We start from the raw sequence: 24900 nt of genomic DNA on the forward strand, positions 1-24900 counted from the left end.
AAGTTGTTTTACTTTGTCGCCGGCAATTGAGCCCCAGTGGTATAGAAGGCCGTCTGAGACAAACATGCCCGACTTCCCTGCCTTCGCATCTGCCCATGCTTTATTCAAACCTGCGTCCGCCAGCTGGGCGGTTCGAAGTTTGGTTCGCTCGCTTGGGATTCTGTCGGTGTCAACGACGCTGCCGGCTTCTGTTGCCTCCTCACCTGGTGTGGGCAGTTCGACTGCGGTTTGTTCGTCCGAGCGAGTCTCGTTGACGCGCGCGTAACTCTCACCCGGCGCTTCACCTCTAACGTCCGGTTCGCCCTGTTTCGGTGTGGTTACCGACACACCTTTTTGGTCTTGCTCTACGCTAACCGCGCCCCATGCCGGTTCCGCGTATTTTCTCATGTCTGTAAGCAGCTCCCAGTCTTCTTTAGAAAGTAGGCAGTCAGCGTCAGTGAGCTTGTCTGTTATTGCGCAAACGATTTGTACAACTTCAGGTGCATTTGCGAACGCCGTCTGCCCAAGGCTGAAGGACAGGGTCACTAGCTTTGCCTCGACGGTATCGCCGAAAGCTGAAACGAGCTTGATTTTGCCCGATGGTTCCTGGACTGCGTCCGGTACGAGCCTCTCTTTAACAATAGTGACCTCGCTGCCGGTATCAAGGATAGCGACTATGGGCTTGCCGGCACACTCTAGCTCGATTTCCTGCAACTTAGACTTTCGTACCTCTCCAGACGACAACGACGAGTTTACGCGAGCTACCAAAGCTTTGCTTTCTTTGTCCTCTAAGAGGCTATCGTCACTTTCCGGCTCTGCCGTTTGCACTTTCTGTGCGCGTGCCCGTCTCTCTGGCTTGTTCGCCGCGCTTTGGACTGTTCGGGGGCAATCTCTCGCTTGGTGCCCTTCTCCTCGGCACACGTAACAGTTCTGCTTTTTGCCGCCACCGCTTCCTTGTCGTGACGGGTCCCTGTCCTGCTGCGTAGCAGCTATTTGTTGCCTTGCCGCCCTGCCCTTGCCTTTCGCCTGCTCGAAAGTTTGTAGAACGCGTGATATTTCAGCCGGCCTCATCCAGCTCTCGCCTTCGCGTAGGCGTACGTATTCTAAACCTTCCGAACTTAAGCTAGCTTTGATACGGTCGGCGACAACTAGCTGTATGACCTCATCTTTCGTTTTCGCCTCTCTCGAGTGCAAATAATAGTCAAAATACGTCCCGACACGTGAAGCAAACTGCGCCCATGTTTCATCTTTTCTTTTTGCGGCCGTCTCAAACCGATCGAGATACTCAGAAGGAGTAAGCTTGAGTTCATTGAGGACAGCCGCCTTAACCGCGTCGTAATCACTGCACTCGGCCTCGCTGAGTCCTCGAAGCAAGTACCTCACCCGCTCCGTAAGCGCTGGCATCACTAAGTGAACGCGGCTTTCCAATGGTACATTGTACGCACTGAACACTCTTTCCACCTCATCAAACCATAGAGGTACGTCCGCATCGCACGGAAGCTTGAGGCTTTTGAGAACCTTGCTGCATTGAGCGACAGGGTCTAGGCCTGAGCGCCCTCGTTCTCTCGAGTCTAAGCTCGAAGGGGTCCGCCCGCCACCCGCCATCTCCAACTCGGCTCGCCTAAGCGCAATGCGTTCCTGCGACTCAAGCTGCATAACTTGCAGCTGGAGTTGCATCTTCTGCAACTCAAACTGCAGCTCTAGGCGTCGTACTGCCAGTTCTGCCGGTTCTGGCGCTCCGGCATTTTGCTCAAGATTGTCGCCTACGTGACCTTCCTCTGCCCCACCGCTCGCCATTACGCTCCTATTTCATACATACACCACTCTAACACTTGAGCCACCGCCACCTCAACGAAACGCAAGAAATCCCGCTCACCAGTGCCGTCGTCGATGCCTGCTGCGACCCGTCGAACTGTTGTTGTAGTGTTCAGGCGAGTCGTTTGCCGCAGGCGGCCTCGATGAACTGCTCCCAGTTCTTGCGGGAATCTCGTGACCCGTCACCTGGTGGCTTGGTGATCTTCGCTCACAAGTGGTAGATGCCGAATCCTGTCTCGACTGCGCCAGTAAAGGTTCCCTTCCTCCCGTGAAGTTGACGGACGAGGATCCTGGTGATGTAGCTCGGCGGGGGTGAAGTATTTGACAGGAGGCGTAGCACAATTACTAACAAACTGTATTATAATTGTACAGGGCTATTGCAGTTACAAACGGGAAAACTAATTTCCACTTGACAGAGGGTGTAATGAACAGGCCCTCACTCTTCTACACCTCGTTTGGTGTTAGAGCCCAGGGCGCTGTGAGGAAATGCGCCAGTAAAGAGCCTCGCCGTCCTACCACAGCGTGGTTACGACCCAGACTGCCTCTCCGCGCTCCGTGGTGCGGTGTTTAGAGTCGAAAAACAAAAGTGGGGGAAGGAGAGAACAGTATAGCCCGGCATGGATGGCGCTGAGCCCCTCCTCGCTGCTTACGCAGCTCTCCAACTGCCCCCACCCCCGCACTCCGCCCGTGGTTCGTGTTCCCACGCGAGTCTGCCAGATCGTGGCTCTCGCATTCCTGTAAACAGCGGCAGGTTCTCACGCACGCTGTTATTTAGTAGGTAGGGGGGGGGGGTGCAGCCGACTGTGCGATTTGTTAGTATTGGGGCAAAGGAAGGCCTCAGTTAACGGAGACGAGTTTCGGGCGGTCGAGATGGCTTCCAGGAGAACGCCACTTCTCGTCCGCGCCAGCCATTCCCGGCACCAAGGCGATGACGCTCTGCGACATAACTCAAGCCCGGCCCTACAACGACCAAGTACTGGCCGCGTTCCACACACAAAAGTGAGTGGAACGTCCATCCGTTTTGGGGATAAACATATCTAAGTTAATGTCGCTTTGAAAATTTGTTCGAAGTGTGTGGGCCTTGTCAATACGTCTTGTGAATTCGTTAATTGTAACGTGTGTCGTAAACAAATTAAATAGAAGGTGAATTAGAAAATTTTCGACAATGAGCAAATTATGTGGCTATAGCTCGCTCGCGCAAGTAACGTCCTCCTCTTGAAGTAATGCCGGTGAAGGTCCACATATTGCGCCATCCCTCGCAGGCAATATTTACAATAGCCTGCGTAGTACGAAAAAACAAACAAACAAAGAACACTGCATTACGTTGAAAAGGCAGAGCCGGCAGTGTTTGCCTTTGGAGAAAGCCTGGTAATGTGAGCTATAAACGCTACTGTACTGCCTAAATTCACATGAAAGAGAAATAACTTCACTTGATTGTTATATAAGCTCCAAGGCTATCTACTCTGTACACTTTGAACCAGAGTGCCGGAACGGAACGAAAACCGAAAACGAAAAACGAAAAAAAAAAACGATATTTTTGACCGGAACGAAAACGTAACCGAAACTTTATTTATTATTTCGTTCCGGAGTGAAACCGAAATTTTTTCGATCGTTTTTCGGTTCACGAGAAAATTTCGCAATCTGGAACAACTGAGCTCATGCAATGTAAGCATATCTCAGGGTATGCGCGTACCTCACACAGGAATTCCACAGCAAAGATATGTTGAAATTGTGCGAAAAACGAAAACAGTGGCAACGAGAGATGTTTATATTAAGCAAGTGGACTTTTGCGCGCCTGTCAATCAGGCCAAAGTGGAGAGGGCATTCTCGGCGCTGAAGTTTGTTACAGCGAAAGCTGTTATGAGATCACAACAGCCGATTTTGGCGCCATAGTTGTCCGCTGCTGCCGGTGTATGTGACCGCTATCGCGTGATATAAGAAAAAATTAAATGAGAAACAAATTTCTGGATCCGCGCCCTCTGCGTGGCAGTCGGCCTTCCACTACAGTGTCACGCTGGTGCTTATAACTCCATCGCAAAAATACTCTATACAGGAGTCATGTCGGGCAAGGAATCTTGTTAACATATGTAAGATAGCGTGGCAGAAGAGTAAAATAACAACCAGTCATCACACAATGCTAATAGCGCAAGAGTGTGTGGTTTAATGCTTCCAACCAGTGTTGCGGAGTTGCCACTCCTGAATTTGAATGACTCCGGAATCATTCCACATTTTCGCGACCCCGGAATGGAATGGGGACAACGCTCGGAGGAATGGAATGGGAATAGAATTAAGCTCCTTTTGCACCGAATGGAATGGGAATGGAATTACGTCTTTTTCCGAAAATAGAGGACGTTTTCTTCTACGTGCTCTTTTTCAAACTTCAAACGTTAGTGAGTCAGAGCCTCGCAAACTAACACTAAAGCAGTATTTTTAAGATAGCTTGGCTGATTACAAGCACGGTACATTTATAAGCAACGGGCCTACTACAAACAGAGGCATAAGTTAGTGTAAAAACAAATGCATTATCCCAGCAGATACCGAAGGGAGAAACAAATTACCCCTGCGTGTTGGTTCCCATTGATCCCCCACCCGAAAGTGGCGAATACTTTATGCACAGCCTGATCTTTATCTCACGAGCAGTTTAGTACCTGACACACGTAAATAACCTTTGCGACAAGGAAGACATTGCATACCTGCGCACAGGCGAACACAGAAAGTTCTCCTCACCCAATCCATGCTTGCGAGGCGCGCTTGACAAGCGTGAATGCTGACGGGCAGTGCGGCCCAGTGTTCCGTATTCGGTGCAAAGGCGCTTTTGTCAGCATAAAAATACACTATGTCGTCATTTTAGCATTAACAGATTTATCCTTAAACAATATCAAAACACCACCATTCGTTCAAACATGTTGACCACGCAAATACTATAGGTAGCGGGAGAACTGCCCCTATGGGAATTAGTAGGCTGGTTGTACTGCACGAGATATGTCACCATGCCATTATCCCTCGACCTTGGTAACGTGTTTTGCGTACTTTTGCAGTTCTTAATGCATCTGATGACATCAGCTTTACGGGGCGTTCATTCTTAACTCGATAAAGCTATCAAGATGCCTTTCCTACGTTGAGGAATTACAGGAATGGAACCGAACTGCCAGGCCATTCCCGGAGCGGGAATGGGCTAAGTTTTTTTCATTCCGAGGAATTGAAAGGAATGGAATTGCGACAAGTTCCAATTCCCTGGAATGGAATTGGAATGGAATGGGGGCGCCTATTCCGCAACACTCCTTCCCACCCACTGCAAAGTGCTCAGCCATAATTCTTCATTATCAGCCACAGCACAAATTGCAGATAATGCCTTGCAGATGTGTAGCGGGTACCACGATTCTCCGAAGAATGACTAAAAATGGCATAGTGGGAACTTCGCTACTTCAGAAAAATAGCGACGATTTATGACGTGGTGGGTACCTTGCATGTGTACTTGTATTAGTTGCCCCAAGAGATAACAACGGGCTCTACAAAGTCCGCTCTTCTAGCTTTTGCTGTGACTGTGCTGCGTGTTTCACGCAGGCCTGGCTATCTTTTTATCAGAACAGTGGTCTCGCACATAAGAGAGTACACTCAATGACGTGCTGCTTCTGAGATCGTGCTCACTCCCTTGACACAAAGCATTAAGCCAACTAAAAAAAATTGTATTTGTCTTGTGAGAAAACAAATACTATGACTTTGAACTGAATACTGGTTTGTGCTGGTTGGTAGGAATACGTGGTACAGTTACTTCCGCACCTCTGATGAACGTGTTTTACCCTTGTCCCACTTTCTTAAGAGGAGGGCAAGTAACTACATCACAAATCCAATGTTTTTTTATGATTGCCTTACCTTTTTCACACTTTATTTTCATACAAAAGAAAAAAACCGTTACGAACCGTTACGGAACGTTTTTTTTTTTTCGTTCCGGAACAGAAACGGAACGGAACTTTTTGCGGTGGAACGAAACTAAAACCGAAACGAAAAACATTTCGTTCCGACACCCTGCTTTGAACTGCCAACATGAACATGCTCTAACAAGCTAAATGCTGTCACTATGCTGCAACTGATGCTTTTGACAGACTCGCTCTCTGTCTGTCTTTCTGCCGAGCAGAAAACATAAGAGAGGTCCTTCACAGTTTCCATCGAATGCCTACAATCTCGGCGACGTTGTCGTTTCCTCTGTCCATCCGCAAGGAGTGAGTATTGCGTCGCGATAGCCCAGCTGTGAATCAGAGGATGCTCTACGTGTGCGTGTGTGTCACGTTTCCATATCCTAAAGAGCGCCATAGCAGAAGTTTCGGATGACGTCACACGTGGGAGAGTCACGTGATCTAAGTATACAAGTCACGTATGAGGTCATACCACCGCCAAAATATGAACGAAAGGGAAAGACCTGTTCTGATTGGTGTTGCGCAAGTGTCGCTAGTTTGCCAGTTTCATTGATTGGCTCGGAAATTGGAAACTGGAAGCACGAAAATTGGAAGCTTTAGAATAGGGTTCACAAAGCTTTGCATTAGAGTTCGTCGCCACTGCGCATGCGTCATACGCTATCCTCTTGGGTATCCACGTTAAGTTACTAAAATAACGTGTCGTACCTAAAGAGCGCTATCTCTGATACCAATTGGGTGTGTGTGTGTGTGGGGGGGGGGGGGGGGGGGGGGGGGGGGGTACGTCCGAAAACCACGATAGGATTCTAATAATAACAATATCTGGGGTTTTGTGTCCCAAAACCATGATACCATTATGAGGGACGAGGCCCGTGTACTGCGAGATGTCATTGCACGTTAAAGAACACCAGATGGTCAAAACTTCCGGAGCCCTCCACTACGGCGTGCCTCATAATCATATCGTTGTTTTGTCACGTAAAACCCCAGATATTATGAGGGACGCCGTTGTGGAGGGCTCCGGAAATTTCGACCATCTGGTGTTCTTTAACGTGCACTGACATCGCACAGCACACGGGCCTCTACTAGTTCGCCTCCACCGAAATGCGACCGCCGCGGAGGGAACGAACCCGCGACCTTCGGGTCAACAGCCGAGCACCTTAACCCCGGCGTCTCTCAGAATCACGCCGTATGGAGAGCTCGGAAAATTTATCACCTGAGGTGCTTTAACGTGCGCCTAAATCTAAGCCCGTGGGCTTCCAGCATACTGCCTCCATCGAAATGCGGCCGGCGTGGCCGGTATTCAATCCCGCGACCTTCGGGTCAGCAGTCGAGCATTATAACCGCTATAGAACACCACGGCGGGCAAGAGCGATGTCTCTGCGTACACTATTTTAAAACTGCCGAATAGCACGTAGTACATAGGCAACGCTTACGCTACGAACCCTTTTTCAAAACTGTCTTACGTCCGAAGGTTCAGAAACAGTCGCGTGTACCCGCTTGCCGACAACTTACACCACGTGCTCTTTAGTTGCCCTGCCCACCAACACATCGGGGCTCTTAGCTTCACGCGGCTCGACCGGAGCTGCAATCAGCAGGAACACGCGGCCGGCTGTCGATATCTTCGCGGCCGTTATCAGCCCCATCTCGCCCCTGCTGCTATCCACCGCTTTTAGCCCCCGCGTGTGTACCGATTAGTTTCCCCGGCACACGTTGTTTGCCGCGTCCGTGGCTTTTATTGCGTTTCGACGCGGGTGCCTGGCGAGTCGAGTATAAGGAGAATTAACGCCAGCGCGCCAACGTATGTCTTTCGCGCGCTCGTAAAACGGAGCTAGAAGAGGGAGGGGATCCGATCTTGGGGGGTTGTTCCGCTCCTATCTGAGACTGCCAATTTCCGCGGCGTCACAGGAAGCGGCTTTTGAACCTTCCGAAATATAGCCGCCTGACTGGTTATGCAGAGGGGAGAGCCAGAGTGGAACGCGCCAGCATTGAACAAGGACGCGGTGAGTTCCGTTCGCTTCCATTCCTCTGCCGAGTTTGTGGGCCACCGCGAGGTGTTCGCGTTACGCACGGTGTCTATTAACAGGCACGTATGCTTTAATTATCCACCGATCGACACAGTTAGTAGCCTTTGTGGCGGGCATCGTGACTGTTTTCTTGTTTGGAGGACGACGCCGTAACAGAAGGGTCTAACAGAAGGTTCCAAGTGTCCCCCACACGTGGAACGGTCGCGCGGGTCTGCGAAGTCCGTCGTGTCAGACGTCGTTGTCGTCGCAGTTGTCGTTGTTGCAGCCCTCGTCATTGCTGTTGCCGTCGTCGTTTGGGTGTTCCTTGTTCGCCGTAGTGTCAGTCAGCAGTCGATGTACCGGATTGTGCTACTTGAGAATCGACTTAGCTAAAACGGATGCTTGGGTGAGTTGGTTCATACTTAAGGAATCTTAAAAATCGACCTTTGTTCTGAGTGGCGCAGTAGCAGAAATGAGCGGCTGTTAAGAGAATCGTTTAAGGTGCACAGGTCCGCTGATATTCACGGAAAATAATTTACTATGTACAGGAAAGCATTCGAACGAACGTAGGGAAATCGTTCTTGAATCTATGTGCTTCAATAACGCGTGCCGTTTCGTTCATTTCATTTCGGTACCGTGGAGGAAACCTTGAAAGCTGCTCTGGATTGAAAAATACAGGTTAGAGGCCCCCTCCAAAACCACCCTTCCTTCCGTCGAAGTATAGGCCATCGTGTTCTTGATAAAACAGTGATGAGTCGAACTTGATTTGTGACACGTAGTCCGCCACGATGGATCAGTGGTTACGGTGCTCGGCCGCTGACCCGAAGGTCGCGGGTTCGATCTCGGCCGCGGCGGATGCATTTCGGTGGAGGCGAAATGGTAGAGACCTGTGTACTGTGCGATGTCAGCGCACGTTGAAGAACACCAGATGGTCCAAATTTTCGGAGCCCGGCGTCCCTCATAATGAAACCCCAGATATTATTATTAGATTTGTAACACGTACAGATACTCAACGGCGATTAATAAAATAAGGCAACGTATGTACATCATCTTATAGATACAAATTAATGAAATCTATGCACATTCCATAGACTTTCTGTACAGCACTTCGTTTTCTCATAATCATGTCCTTTGGTCTGTTCGGGTCCATAATCCTCCCACAGCCTGCTATTACTAAAGCGAGGCGAACACACACACATAAGTAGATAACACACGCGCATGTGTTCTCGTCCCTCTCTGTCCGTGTGTTTGTTGCGTTTTACCAGCAGTGTTTCGAACCAAGGCCGAGTTTGCACTCTTGTTTTCCGACAGCGGGGTTGGCAAAGTCTACAGACAGTCTTTAGACTACGCAAGAAGACTTTTATAATCGCTCTCTGAGTCTACATTGTTTACAATTAGTTTCGAACGTCGTCGATCGTGAGCAGCAGGCAACTTCCTGAATGGTGCATATTAGGAAACTTGTATGCTTAGCAGGGGCGTAGCCAGAAATTTTTTTCGGGTGGGGGGGGGGGGGGGGGTTCAACCATACTTTATGTATGATCGTGCGTGTGTTTGTATGTGCGCGTGTAGCAAAACTGAAAAATTTCGGGGGGGGGGGGGGGGGGTTAGAACCCCCCCAAACCCCCCCCTTGGCTACGCCCCTGATGCTTAGGGGCCTAGTAGCCTTTGAGATACAGCGAGCCTTCGTAGTAATCGGGAAGAATTGCAGCAGTGAAAACGCAAAACTTTGTTTAAAAAAATAAAAAAAAATATTCGAGCGTTTGAAACTGTGTCGAATGTCGAGTATAGTTCATGTGAGATGAATGCCAGTCTTTTTTTTTTTTGAAAATACGGCATGCTTACATAAAAGTTTAAGGCAGCGTTTGTATGAAAATTTCTGGCAATTTTCTCGCGCGAATTTTAACTTAAGCAAATGAAATAAATTTGATCCTGCGCACCACTTACTTGGCGCATCTTAGCGGGTTACAGAAAATGAACTCTGCGGCGTGCCTCTTGGGTGGTGACGGAAGACTAAACGCTTGGTTTTCTATATGCGTCAATTTTAAACATGAACCTGCAGTGAATGAACCCCTAGGCAGCGTACAGCGTACCTTCTCCCGCATAAAGAAGGAAGAACAGAAACCCGATAAGAATCTTCTGTGGAAGTTGTCTAATAATGAAATAATACCTGATGACTTACTAGATGATTCTATAGGTGTACTAAACGCTTGGTTTTCTATATGCGTCAATTTTAAACATGAACCTGCAGTGAATGAACCCCTAGGCAGCGTACAGCGTACCTTCTCCCGCATAAAGAAGGAAGAACAGAAACCCGATAAGAATCTTCTGTGGAAGTTGTCTAATAATGAAATAATACCTGATGACTTACTAGATGATTCTATAGGTGTACTGTGGTATTACGTCACAATACCAGGATATAATTATGTGGGACGCCGTAGTGGAGGGCTCCGCAAATTTTGACCATCTGGTGATCTTCAACGTGCACCTAAATCCAAGTAGACTGGCCTCTAGCATTTCGCCTCCATCGAAATGCGGCGAGAAATCCAAGAAGAATCTTCTGTGGAAGTTGTCTAATAATGTACGAATTCCTGAGGTTTTACTAGGTGGTTATATAGGTGTTCTGCGGTCTTACGGCACAATACCAGGATATGATTATGTGGGACGCCGTAGTGGAGGGCTCCGCAAATTTTGACCATCTGGTGATCTTCAACGTGCACCTAAATCCAAGTAGACGGGCCTCTAGCATTTCGCCTCCATCGAAATGCGGCGAGAAATCCAAGAAGAATCTTCTGTGGACGTTGTCTAATAATGTAAGAATTCCTGAGGTTTTACTAGATGGTTATATAGGTGTTCTGTGGTCTTACGGCACAATACCAGGATATGATTATGTGGGACGCCGTAGTGGAGGGCTCCGCAAATTTTGACCATCTGGTGATCTTCAACGTGTACTGTAAATCTAAGTACACGGGCCTCTAGCATTTCGCCTCCATCGAAATGCGGCAAGAAATCCAAGAAGAATCTTCTGTGGAAGTTGTCTAATAATGCAATAATTCCTGAGGTCTTACTAGATGGTTCTATAGGTGTTCTGTGGTCTTACGTCTCAATACCAGGATATGATTATGTGGGACGCCGTAGTGGAAGGCTCCGCAAATTTTGACCATCTGGTGATCTTCAACGTGCACCTAAATCCAAGTAGACGGGCCTCTAGCATTTCGCCTCCATCGAAATGCGGCGAGAAATTCAAGAAGAATCTTCTATGGAAGTTCTTTCCAGGCAGAAATTACCAACAGCAACAGACGCGCCACCACTGGACATGACGTCATCACTAACCCTTTAAATCTAACACGCCAGGGATGACAAGGCGCCTTTGACAAAGATAGGTCCCCTATCGAAACGTCGGCCAGCCTGATCTGAGGCACTTTCTCCTGTTTTGAAACCTATAACGTGTATCCATCCGTCGGCTCCCTTCTTGATCTTGAAGTTTTACTAGATGGTTCTATAGGGTGTTCTGCGGTCTTACGTCACAATACCAGGAAATGATTATGTGGGACGCCGTAGTGGAAGGCTCCGCAAATTTTGACCATCTGGTGATCTTCAACGTGCACCTAAATCCAAGTACACGGGCCTCTATAGCATTTCGCCTGCATCGAAATGCGGCCGTCGCAGCCGAGATTCGAATTGCGACCTTCGGGTCAGCAGTCAGCACCATGACCGCTAGCACCCGCGGCTGATTTGGGAGATGTCTGACTGATACGGAAGCCTATAGTGTGTTATTTCAGGTTGCAGCCTTATGCCCCGTGCGTTACTGGGCGGCATATACATGGCGTCTTTCGTCGTTTTTATAGCGTTCGTGAGTGCCTGGGAAGGCGCATACCAGACCACCGAAACTCGTGTTTGGCATTGAAACTTTCGCAAAGTCAGGAATTTTCCCTGATGTGTACAATCCTTCATGTCAGCTTACAGCATGTTCTAGAGAGGGATTTCATTTAACCACCACGAAATTCAACGAAGCCTTCATATTCTCCTTTTACATTTTGTTTTGCACCGTGTGTACGACCCATTCTCACGGTTCAGACATATCAGGCATATTCTTGTTCTGCATACTTAGGTGTGTCGCCCCGCAATAAAGAGAAAATGGCAAAGCTTGCATTAAGTCGCGCAAAGCTTGAAACATGTAGCGAAGCTGGACGATTCTTAAGTCTAATCTGGTTGCTTCTCAGTCGTTGCTAGACTTTAGCTATAGCTGATGCTAGGTTGCTTCGAGGTTGTTGCTAGGCTTTAGCCAGGTGATGCTAGCTTGTTTCTAGGTTGCTTCTCAGCGCAGAGAGGTTCGAGTTAAACCACAGACAGTCACAGACACGACGCGGATGTCCAAACTCCAGACACAGAAACTCGCGCCGAAACCGAGCGTTCGCACCTCCCATAGATCTACGGGCACGTCGTCGCTCGCGCACGGCTTCCATCACTTCGGCGTCTTTTCGCAGCCGCCGTTGCCTTTCCCGTTTCTAGTATTCTCTCGTTGTACGCACCGCTGAAGCACTCCGTACAGACGCTTCAGCGAAGCTGAAGCGTACGGCCACGGTATTTATCACTGGTTCAATCGCGATGGTTTATTAAAGCTTTTCTAAGGTTACGTCTGTCTGGAAATGTTAATTGGTGTTTGCCGCCCGTCTGTTGCCTTCATCTTTAGCGGACCAGCGGTGAGTAGTGGGATTTGCCCAATTTCTGTGGCACATACCCGTTCATGATGATACTTTTTTGTACGCATTTGTACACACCAAAGTTCTTACGGCCGGCTTAAACAACATCGCTGTTAAAAGAAAGTGAGTGTGTAGTTCAGTGGTTAAGACACTTGCATTGGGAGCGTGAAGGTCTGACTTCATTTGCGTCAAGAAAATTCATTTTGCTCTTTTTCTTTCAAGACGATGATCGCCTTACGTGACAGAGAGACGGTTGGACGGACCGCTGTCTCGTTGAGTTGGCATAGAAATGCTAACGCGTTTAATATTTGATTGTCTAAAAAAAATGTGTGGAATGGCTTCTTACGTGTGAGAGCCAACGCCATTTTGCATCTAAAAAATCTGTCAACGTCTGATTTATGGGGTATGACGTTATCCACGTCCGAGGCTTCGGATCGAGACGTGTGGAGCTCTCTGGCGGTGGTTTGAGCGCCTGTAGATTTGTTGCTCCGAGAGCCCTGCGGGCTGGATAGGTCATGGAATTAATTGTAGGTGTGTTCACAACACTCTTGACTCATAGGCGCCAGTCTGCATAATTTTGCTTGGCCACTTTGTAAGATATGTATGACAACTGCTGAGGTTTTACGTCAAAAAACACGATGGGATTAACACTGGTTGGTGCTGCCTGGGGGTGGGGGTTGAGGGGTTCGCTTCCTCCCCCCCCCCCCCCCGAAAAAAAAATTTCTGGCTACGCTATTGATGATTATGAGAGACTCCGTCGTCGAGGACACCGGAAATTTCAACTACCTGGGGTTTTCTTTAACGTGCACCTAAATCCAAGCACACGTGTCTCTAGCATGTAAGAGATGTGTTGATTTGGAACTTAAATGTACGCTTTCAAATGCGTAGTAATATTTTTTTGCGCATAAGTGAAATTGAGCAGACGCTGCTTCTGAAGCATGCAGCCCATGATTTTGCCTCGCCCATCGGTACGTTCCATATTCATTCTGGAAACAGCATTTTTCCGTATTTTTGTTGCGCATTGGGTATGCAGTTTCACATGGAATCTATATTACTCCGCACGAATAATGCAGAAAACCATTTCGTAAAACGCCTTTATAACGAAGAGCTATTCGAGGCCTTCATGCACTTTGTTATACATGTTACTTCGTTATTAAGGGTGCGCACCGTGACGCTCGCAGTAAGGCCTTGGCGTACAGAATATTCTTCGTTGTACGGGTTCTTTCGTTACAGTGGCGTTCGTTGTAGAGGCGTTCGCCCGAATCGTAAGGAATGCGATGACATTTCAAGTTGGCGTTCTTGTTTGAATAGAGCTCTTTCAATGCGGAAAATGGTTACGTACTCCGTTAGACTGAATCACTGACTATAAGGGAACAAAGTAGTGTCCCCTGTTCCCTTATTGTTGTAGCGGTTATGGGGCTCGACTGCTGACCCAAAGGTCCCGGGATTGAATCCCGGCTGTGGAGACCGCATTTCGATGGAGGCAAATATATGCTATGGCCCGTGTGCTTGGATTTAGACGCATGTTAAGGAACCCCACGTGGTCGAAATTTCCGGAGCCCTCCGCTACGGCGTCTCTCATTAGGGAGCTTTCGAATAGCGTACGCTAAGTTAGCGTTGGCGTTTGCGGCCCGCTATTTCCGTCACTTAACGGGAGCCCGCAAGCGGTTAGCGTACGACGCATGCGCAGTTGCGCGAAAAGCCAACGCAAAGCTTTGCGTACGCTATTCGAAAACTTCCTATTATCGTATCGTAGTTTTGGGACCTAAAACCCCAGGAGTTATTATATAATATATTCCCCGATTTTGCGACGCAGTTCGGCTTTGCGTATACCTCGGTAAAAGGATCCGGTGATGTCGCACTTGCCGTGCCGCGTGCAAAGCCGCCGTAACGGCAGGATACGCGCGGAAAGAGGCGAAAATTGCCGCGCATTTGCAAACTTCTTGATGACGGCGCATGCCTGCACCTGAACTGCGCCGCTTTAACAAACAAGAGTCGCAGATACAGAGGTCGTTCCTTGTTTTTGTTTTCTTCGTATTTCATTTGATGAACTCGCTTTTTGTGCCGTGGGCATCGGTGGCGATAAGATGTGATGAGCGCTGCCTGTTGACTCTCGGATTAGCGGCATGGCCGCCGTTAGCTAACAGCCTCTGGCGCTTTCCAGGCTTTTGGTTCGCCTTGCCGAGTATACGTTGAGCACGTTCAACGAAGACGGCTGTTTGGAGTTTGGCCCCACTCCTGAACGTTGTCAAGCGAGCACAGTTTTCGTTCGAGACGACTGCGGGCTTGAGCTGAATTTGCGTTCGCAAGTGTTTGCCAACAGGTGATGTATACGCGTACAACGCGGCATAAAAAAAGTATATTCGGTATTTTAAGAAGCAAGGTTGTCGCATTTTGCGAACTTATAGATCGTTTTACGAATGTGTTGGAAGTGCCGCCATCTTGGGCTATCAGCGTTGCCGTTTTGTATCTGTAACAACTAAGTGAACGGTACTGTGTACAATAGACCAGTACGAATCAAAACGACTGTGCGGATGAATTCGACGTTACGACACGCGCAACCGAGAAGTCACGGGTGAAAGCTAACGATGACGGAGCCCATGAATGTCAGATAAAATCGTCCATAAACCGGAAAATGTGGTCTAGCACATAACTAAACTAACCACAAAGCAGTATAATAGACTATATACGGCGAAGACGAGATTGTGCAATTTATTCGCCACCATCATTAGCAGCATGACTACGGCCACTGCAGGGCAGAGGCCTCTCCCATGTTTGGCCAATCAACCCGCTATATACTGTGCTTGCTGCACGGCCACGTGTTGCCTCCCCCTCGGGCGCTTGCCTACACCTGGAATCTAGTCTGTTTGATTATCTTAGCGATGGCGTAGAGCTAGAGCATCAGCCTCGCATGCGAAAGGTCCGTGGTTTGAATCCCGGTGCCGCCTGATTCCCCATCGGATTTGGGAGAAAAGTCCGCGTGTTGACGAAATTGCATAAAGAGGCCTGGTGTACAGCCTCATACCGGTGACCACGGTCGGTAATGCACTCCCTCAGCAGGCAAGGATTGACCACCTAGGTGCAGTACTTGGCCACTACCACCCGCATGAATACACCAATTAACGCTCGGCCCTCGGTGCAGTTTATTAACTTACCCTTAGTGTACCTCACCTGTGCAACGTAAACGATTACGTGTAAATGAATTTCATTCATACATTAGTTCGTTCGTTCATCCGTTTACTGTCGTTCTTTGCAGGTCGAAGGCCGTGAGAGAGTCGTCTTCATCCCAACACTCGAAATGAGCCAGCACGGGAGCAACGGAGTCGGAGCCCAGCCCTCGCCCTTCCAGAGCCAGGCATCCGGCGACTCCGCCGGAGGCGACAGTCGGCAGGTCGGGTCCCTCATGGAGCCCAGCGTGGACTCGGGCATCCTGGATACCACCACGCGGGTCGAAGACATCAGCGGCGGCGGCCCGCCGTCCCTGAGGCGCCGAGTGGTGGACGCCGTGCTGCTCGTCAGGCTGGAGATCTTTCTCGCCCTGTTCATCCTCTCGAGGTTCATGACCATGACTCCCATCCAGGTGCGTGCTTCCACCAAAAGCGCAAAAACTGCATGGAGTGCACTCTTAAAAAGGAGGAGGTAGTAAAAAGGGTAGTAACTGCAGCATTTACTGCCTACGCGTTTACTACATTTCACTAACGTTTTCTACTTTAGAGGTAGCAAACATTGTCGTTGCTAAGTGTGTCAGTGTAAGTAGAGGTTTCTGCTTGCGTACGTGACAAGTTACTACCTCTATCGGCTGCGATATGTTAGGTTGTAATTGTGACAATGTTATCAGGAAATCAGCCAAACGTATCTTCTTGCCCCCTTGTCATACCCCTCCCTGCGTATCTCGCTCGCTTGTGCGAAAGGAGATAGAGAAGGTTGTCTACCGGATGCGGTCACGATGTGTAACGAATGCTCTTGCCCTCACCGTCACTCTCACTGCCATCAGCCACGCGCTCCGAGTATCGAGTTTCAATCGCCGAGCACTGTACATGCATATATAACTAAGGTAACGAGGGACTCGCGTGCCCGCATGATTGCGCAAACGTAACTCTGCAAACGTAATTAGTACAGTGAAAGCACTAAAAAAAAAAAACTGTTGCTGGACACAGTGAGCAAGAAGGAGATAATGTTCTCTTTGTTTTTCGTTTCCGGCCGGTCTTTAGACTTTAGCCGTCACCCGGCGTGCCAGCCGAGCGCCTGTAAATGGGGTTGCGTAGATTACCGGCCACGGCGGTCGCATTTCGATGGAGTAAAATACGAGAGCAGCCGTGTACTTTGATTTATGTGCACGTTCGTTGCGAAGTTCCTTAGCATGGCGTGCTTCAAATCATATATTGGTTTTAGCTCGTTGGACGCCATCACTGTTTATTTTTTAACTCCAATCTTTGCTATATAACTAGTAAAAGACAACTGGTAAAAGACAAGCGGCGCGCGCGCGCGCATGTGTGTGTGTGTGTGTGTGTGTGTGTGTGTGTGTGTGTGTGTGTGTGTGTGTGTGTGTGTGTGTGTGTGTGTGTGTGTGTGTGTGTGTGTGTGTGCGCGCGCGCATCCTTTCAGCATTGTGCCGGCATTTGTTAAGCATTTTTCTTATCCAGTTGAACCTTCAAAGAAACGTAAATTTGTGAATGGACGAGTTAGTAAGTGAAGCGACATATCTACAATCTGCTGTCACCCGCTGAATTTGCTCAGTTGCACAGGAACCAAGCTGCATGGATGCAGCTGCTCACTTTCCGGGATAACTTTGCTTTTGAACGGCGTATAACGGGCCTGTGGTTATGCATCGCTGGAGTGATACAAATCCTTTCAGCCAACCGGACAACTATATGCCACGTGGAAATAACTGCGATAAAAAACGGCGGCTGCGATGACTGAATTTTTCCAGCTGGGGAACTTCCAGGTTATTCTCGTTGGAAGACTTTGAAGGTATGAAGGTACGTTGCTGTTTTTGGATCAGGGCATCGGTTTCAGTTAGCACATAACCGGGCCATGCGGGAACCGAGCAGTGAAGACATTTCAAGTGGTGGGATACGCCATGCGTATGCTAACGGCGCGGTTCGATTTCATCGAAGATGGAGAAATTTCCGCTCTAGTGTGACTTGGGAGAACAGTGCCATGGAATGATCGATCTGTTTACTCGTGCTATCTGACATTTCGTGACACCAGACAGTCGGGCGAGCTTCTTCTATAGGCAATCTTAGGGGCGGGTTTCGGTGCCGCCATATTGGGTTGTTAACCTTGCCGTTTTGTATCTTTAACAAATAAACGAACAGTGCTACGGTACAGGCATACGCACGAAAACTACTGGGTAGGTGCATTCGACGTTTCATGACATTATCAATTCGCGTCGCGGGGTGCAAAAAAAAAAAACAAAAAAACATTCGTTTAACAGCCCAAGGTGGCGGCGCCTATTTGTCTTGTGTAAAATCGTCTATAGTACTTGAAGACAACACACTTTAGTGCCAAGACAGTAGAAACGCTCCCCTTTTCTAGTGCTCTGGATTTATGTGCATTCCTGTGTTCTTTCTCTTCTTTTTTACTCCTTCATGCTTAAGTAGAGTAGAAAACTAAATACGTGGCTTTTTCAACAGTAGCACCTCTTGAGCGAGGTTCCGCCAGTCTTACAGTGTCCGTGTTGCTCACTTACTTGGCGGTCATGTTTTTCCTAATTAGGCTCACCTTCGCACTCTCGACGCGCATTTTCATGCTCCGAACTATGCCTTGACCGATCTCAAGCCCGCCCTTCCCCTGCAATCACGTTCCAGGACCTGCTTCTTCAGAAGGCCTGCCTCAACCGGATGCACTACAACGAGAGCATCTGCTCGCACCTGGACGACTACGAGGACATCAAGAACAGGGCCGAGAAGGCGGCCAGCATGACCAGCATGATCCGCACCGTCATCTCGCTGGCCCCGGGTGCCGTCATCGCCATCTTTGTCGGGCCCTGGTGCGACAAGTACGGCTACCGGACGCCGCTCCTCAGTGCCATGACGGGCTTCCTCATCAGCACGGCGCTGACGATGATGACCGTGTACCACATGTGGATGCCGCTGTACGTCAACATCCTGTCGACCATACCTGACGGCTTGAGCGGTGGCTTCATCGTCGTCTTCACGGCCATCTACAGCGAGGCCACACTGACCACCGATTCGAAGAGCAGGAGGGCGCGATTCTTCGCTCTGAACTTCACCATGTCGCTGTGCTCGCCGCTGGCCGGTTTCACCGGTGGTCAGCTATACGGTCACTTCGGCTGGAAGACGGTGCTGTACGTGGCTTTCGTCATAGCGAGCTTATCCATCGTGTGGGTTTTGGTGGCCATCAAGGACTTGGTGAAGCCCGAGCACGCCCAGGACGGAGCTAGGGTCAAGTTCCGCAACCTGTTCGATGTGTCCAACCTGGCCGACGGGTTCAAGACGTCGATGAAGCCCCGGCCAAACAAGGGAAGGACTCAGCTGTGGTGTCTGTTCGGCGCCATCTGCTGCGTCGTGTTCGACATGGCTAGTAAGTGAACTAGTATGCTGGTGGTGTGCCAGCTTTGCTTGCACGTGGCTGTCTGCGAGTTGCGTGTATGAATATGATGAACAAAAATTTGAAGGTCTGAAAGAAATTAAACAAACGCTGTTAGTTAGGTTCATATCTCTGCAACAGATTTCTTAACTTCCTTGCCTTTGTAGACATGTGCAACCAGGAAAAGCTTTAAAGTATTGTCAGAAAGTTGTCTGTCCTTTCTTTCAGTGCTCCTTCTCTTAGATTTATTATCTCGGTGCACTGTAATTACCACGAGGCGTACTGAATATGATCATTGATTGGCACACCTCAACTTACAGGGGTACGTATACTGAAGTTGCTCAAGGAGCTTCGTGTAACACTGTGGCAGAATCTCCGCGTCGCTTACCTTTTTGTGGATCGGGTAACTCGTAATTACCTTTCGATCCACGTTTATCGACGACTAAGTTGCGCGTCACACGTTGCGTCTTCGCAGCCATGGGCACCATGTACTACTACGTGCGCAAGATGTACAACTGGACGGTGGCGCACTACGCCACGGTCTCCTCCATCTCTTCGGTGTGCAACGTGGTGCTGAGCATGCCCATCATCTTCCTCTTCGTCAAGGTCCTCAAGATCAGCGACCCCGCCATGGCGCTTGTCGGTGTCTGCTTCGCTATAGTGCAGATGACTATTCTGGGTCTCGCCTTCAAGGAATGGCTCTACTACCTGTGTATGTATGCACGAGGTGTTTCGTTTCACTGATTGACGATATTCAACGGTCCACTCTGGGTTCCTAAACCTGCTGCTAAAGCAAAAAAAGATTGTAGTTACTTGTTGATATTTTTCCGCACTGTCCTCAATCAAGAAGAAGATATTTAACGCAGAGAATGAGAAGAGGTCGGCACGGAAGCGTGAAAGCCGGCTGCACCTCGCGGGGTAAGGGAAAAGGGAGAGAAGTAGGAAGAAGGCGTAGTGCACGTCCACGCCCAAGACAGTGTGCATTCAGTAGCTCATACCATGGTCTATACCGTACCATAGTGATTATACCATATAGTCAATCAAAATGCTTCCAGCGCAGACTTCGTGCTCACCAGTGCAGACTTATATACAATGAACCGCAGCGCTTATCTCAAGGAATTCAGATACAGCCGCAGGTTTACTACCTGGAAGATTACCACCGTGCTTGAGGCGGAATGACGAGATACCTTACTGGCCCGCGGTATCACGGAGCGATGACACATTTCCTGTATAGTATCTCGCCGGAATGTTAGCTGCAACAACGAGAACAGTGAATCGTATCGCTAACTGCCGAGATATTGTATCCTCCTATTATTGTGGCCTTGTGTGATTCAATTTACGTCGAGCAATCATTTAGTTCTCGTCACACTCCCTCTCGCATCACCGGTGGCCACTTCTTTATATATCTAGTGTGTTTCATCCTATGTCCGCAAGGTATGTCTAGCGTGAAAGTTTCGCGGATCGCGAGAAATGCTGCTTGCGCGCCTTATCCGACCTGCCCTCTTCGCGGTCGCGCTTATCGAAAGCTGCCAGTGTTTGTTCTACCGCATGACAATGGCCGAGGCCGTTGAGCTCAGGGCCGCGTGCCCTGTGGGGGCGTGTCCTTTTGTCTTACACGAGTTCGCGCGGTGCCCTCGTACAGTTCACTGCGTTAGAGCAGCACGTGAGTGCGTATCGCAAAAGCCGCCCAATTCCAGTAGAAGCTGTCCATTGCGGGTCTACTTATATCTTTAAAGTAATACTTCCGCGTACAACTTCTGTAGGATGTATGTCTGTAATCCCCACCGCGGTGGCTTAGCGTCTATGACGTCACCCGGCGGCACTTTCCCAACGACCACGTGGCCGAGAGATCGGCGAGGCTTTCTGGACGCACCCTCCCAGAATTTTCCAACTGATGGTCTCAAACTGCATCACACACAGGACAACGCTCGTGTGACGATTTGACTTATGTGTTGTCCCATCAGCATGCTACCAGTAGCCGGCTCTTCTTCGTTTCAAAATTACGCTATCAGTAAACTGTACGCCCATTGCGATAGCCTCAGTGCAACAAATATACGCCTTCAATTGCATGACTCGTTTATTGGAGATACGTAGAAAATATCTACAGCTTCTTTCCCAGGGCTTATTGTGTCGCCGTTTAGATCGGTTCGTTTAGGCACTGGGCCGGTCTCAGAGATAATACTTAACAAACTGAGCAGATCTCGGCGATGGCATGATGCAAAGTGGGTCAATACTCGTGATATAGTATAATCTATGGTCGCGTTGATAACGTGGGTTGCGTGGAGTGTGAATCCGCGTTAAGTCGATTTTCCAGGCCCTGGAAACGCAACTGCAACGCTGGAAAACGTCTTGCACAAGATGACCATTTTTTTACGCATTATACACCTTGTGAAGAAGAAGATGCGCCTCCATCCAGCAGCATCGCCAACGCTCGGCTCGTGTTTCGGATCGCCGCTGTGCCTCTGGACGCTTCTTCTCGCTTGCTTGCCGCTGACGACCATTACGTCTTTCAACGACCAATAAACCTCTTCACATTTGGTGGAGGGTGCTGTTCATCCCCGTCGCTACACCCTGGAGCTGCGTAGCCGGACGCTACCGCCGATCATGACTGACCACGCAAACCCGCCGGCGCCTTCGTCCCTGTCCGTCACCTGCACCGGGCTTCCTCGGCTCCGGGACCCAAAGGTCTTCAGCGGTGCAGATGAGACCGACGGGAAGACTGGCTTGACCACTACGAACTGGTGAGCGCGCATAATAAGTGGGATGACCCCGACAAGCTAGGCTACGTCATATTTTATCTGACTGGCGTCGCCGAATTGTGGTACAACAACCACAAACAGAACATCCCACATGGACCGTCTTCAAGACGTCCTGCTCTGAAGTATTCGGTCGACCAGCTGTCCGCAGCAGCGCGCAGAGCAACGCTTGCGCGTCCGCTCCCAGCAGGACTGGAGAAAGCTTCACTAAGCTATATTGAGGACGTCGTCGACCTTTGTCGACGTGTCAACGACCACCATGCCCGAAGCTGACAGGAATCAAACAAATCCTGAAGGGCATTGACGATGGCGCATTCCAAATGCTCTTGGCTAGGAATCCGGGCACAGTTTCAGAAGCGTCAGCTTGTGTCAGAGCTACGACGAGTTGAAGAAGCAGCGCGCTCTGACTCGGAAGCCTCCACGGGGTGGCGACTCGCTGTGCAGTCTCGACACCATGCCTGACCATTCGACGTTGCTTCAGCAGGTTCGAGACTTCGTCCGCGAGGAAGTTGCCCGCCAACTTTCCTTAATGCCTTTTACTCACGAGCCTACCACCCGTCTGCCCACCCCGCTCCGCACTGTTATTCGGAGGAGGTTGCCCACGCTGTTCCCTTGCGCGCCACGAGCCGCCTCCATCCAGCCCTGTTCACTACGCGCGTGCATCGGAGCCTGTGGCCGCTCCTGTCGCCTATGCGCAAGCCGTGCAGCCTGTAGCCGCGCCCCTCACGTATGCTGACGTTCTGCGTAGGCTCTCCGCAACCACCTTACACTACGCACTCGCAGCCCACGCAAACCGCCTGTCTATCCTTCCACTTGGGCAGCACCGGACAATCGCCCAATCCATGGAGGACGCCTGATAATCGACCGATTTGCTACGCCTGCTACAACTCCTGGACACGTCGCCCGCTATTGCCGCCGTCGCCCCCAAACTTTCGGCGACCGTGCCCGCTCGTCGCAAGCCGGAAGCCAGCCCTTCCTCCAATACGTTCCTGGCCCATCACCGCGCGATGCCCCTACTCACCGCCCTGACTTCCAGCCGCAGCGCTCACCATCTCCTCGGCGGCGATCGCCGTCCCCCATGCGTCGCCGGCCGGACCCTCCGACCAGGAAAACTAAACGCCGCAGTTCAAGAGGCAAGAACTGCGCCATCTCCGAACTGTCCAAGCCCTCACTCCTCCCCAAATACGTGGTCGCCATAACTGTTGAAGGTGTTCGTACTTTTGCCCTTGTGGACACCGGCGCCGCCGTTTCTGTCATAGCCGCTAATCTCTGCCGTGTATTACGAAAGGTAACGACGCCGCTTTCGGGACTGTCGCTCCACACCGCAAGCGCGCAGCAAGTGACGCCTCTCGCAGCCTGCACTGCAAGAGTGGTCATTGAAGGCAATCTGTACATCGTTGAGTTCATTGTCTTTCTGCCTGTTCGCATGACGTCATCCTCGGTGGGGACTTCCTATCCCGCCATAATGCCGTCATCGACTGCGCACGCGCCGAAGTTGAGTTTTCCCCATTGTGTGACGCCCCATTACTTGACGCTCTTCATCCCGCCCCAAGCTGCTTCGTTCGTGAGGATACGACATTCCGCCTGGCACTTTCGCACTGGTCCTGTTTCCTGCAACGCCCACACGACGCTACAGTCTTTTTCACGCCGTCCGATGTCTTCACGGTCGTAGAGCTCTGCCGCTACCTTTCGCAACGATTGACATCGCCGCGGCAGCAGCAATATATTGTCTTGAATCCGCTCTCTGCACCTGTCACGCTGCTTGCAGGCGAATGTCTCGGCCGCGTGGAAGATCTCGACTCTTCGTCTTTGGTTGACGTCCCGGATGACTGCTGCGACCCAACAAATGCCCTGTCGGCACTCGGGGAGTCATCCAGGATATATTTTCCAGTGCCATCGCCGATACCTCACCCCTGCCGAACACGCTGACCTACTTGCTCTTCTGCACGAGTTCCGGATTCTTTCGATGTGTCGCAACCTCAACTGGGCCGCACGTCGCAAGTAAAACATTACGTCGACACCGGTTTACACCAGCCGCTGCGTCAAAGACCATACCGCGTCTCCGCTGAAGAGCGCGCGTCATTAACAAACCAAGTCGAAGACATGCTTCGTAGAGACGTTATTCGACCATCGCACAGTCCCTGGGCGTCTCCTGTCGTACTGGTGCGTAAGAAAGATGGATATATCCGGTTTTGCGTGGACTACCGTCGTTTGAATAAGATAACCCGCAAGGACGTCTATCCTTTGCCGCGCATTGACGACGCATTGACACCCTTCACGGAGCAGAATTCTTCTCGTCACTGGACTTGCGGTCTGGCTATTGGCAAGTTCCTATGGCTGAAGCCGATCGCCAGAAGACTGCGTTTATTACACCTGATGGCCTATACGAGTTTAACGTCATGCCCTTTTACTTTGTAACGCGCCTGCTACGTTTGAACGACTTATGGATAATACACTACGTGGTCTAAAGTGGTCTTGGGCCTGTGTTACCTCGACGATGTCGTGGTTTTCTCCATGATTTCCCTACACACTCCGTCGCCTCAGGCACGTTTTGACTTGTCTGACCAACGCTGGCCTTCAGCTTAACCTCAAGAAATGCCGCTTCGCTGCCGGGAGCTCGTCATCTTAGGCCACATCGTGTCCAAACAGGGCGTATTACCTGACCCTGCAAAACTTCGTGCAGTCGCGGAATTCCCTAAGCCCACGACCATGAAGGAACTTCGAAGTTTTGTAGGTCTATGCTCCTATTTCGGCGCTTTGTTCGCAATTTTGCATCCATCATTCACCGTTAACCCAGCTTTTTCGCGGCGACGTGAACCTCTCCCATGGTCTCGCATGTGACGTAGCCTTCGCTACACTGCGCGCTGCTCACTCCCACCTATTCTTCGTCACTTCGATCCGACGGCTTACCGAAGTACACACAGGACGCCAGCGGGGTCGGGCTGGCGCTGTCCTCGCTCAACGGAAAGCCGGGCTTCGAATACGTCGTCGCCTACGCTAGTCGCACGCTGACGAAAGCCGAAACGAATACAGCGTGACTGAAAAAGAGTGTTTGGCTCTGGTGTGGGCGCTTGGAAAGTTCGGCCGTAACTATACGGCCGCAAGTTCGATCTAGTAACGATCACCACGCGCTTTGCTGGCTCGCCACGTTGAAGGACCCTTCTGGCCGCATAGCGCGATGGGC

General features: G+C 50.1%; 1 protein-coding gene across 3 annotated transcripts in view; it reads left to right on the forward strand.

The window, feature by feature from the left end:
• LOC119404956 (proton-coupled folate transporter) overlaps window positions 1-24900 on the forward strand; it is a 121895-nt gene that overhangs the window by 20720 nt on the left and 76275 nt on the right. Inside the window, exons 1-4 of one of the 3 annotated variants that reach the window (XM_049419133.1) lie at window positions 7464-7705; window positions 15665-15988; window positions 18219-18954; window positions 19436-19672. In XM_049419133.1, coding sequence (XP_049275090.1) covers window positions 7655-7705; window positions 15665-15988; window positions 18219-18954; window positions 19436-19672 — 1348 coding nt within the window. In that variant the 5' untranslated portion in view covers window positions 7464-7654. Of the gene's footprint in view, window positions 1-7463; window positions 7706-15664; window positions 15989-18218; window positions 18955-19435; window positions 19673-24900 lie in introns of those variants that run through there. The other 2 variants (XM_049419132.1, XM_049419135.1) reach the window with 2 other exon arrangements.

The sequence above is a fragment of the Rhipicephalus sanguineus genome, chromosome 9, assembly GCF_013339695.2.
Source record: "Rhipicephalus sanguineus isolate Rsan-2018 chromosome 9, BIME_Rsan_1.4, whole genome shotgun sequence".
NCBI lineage: Eukaryota > Metazoa > Arthropoda > Arachnida > Ixodida > Ixodidae > Rhipicephalus > Rhipicephalus sanguineus.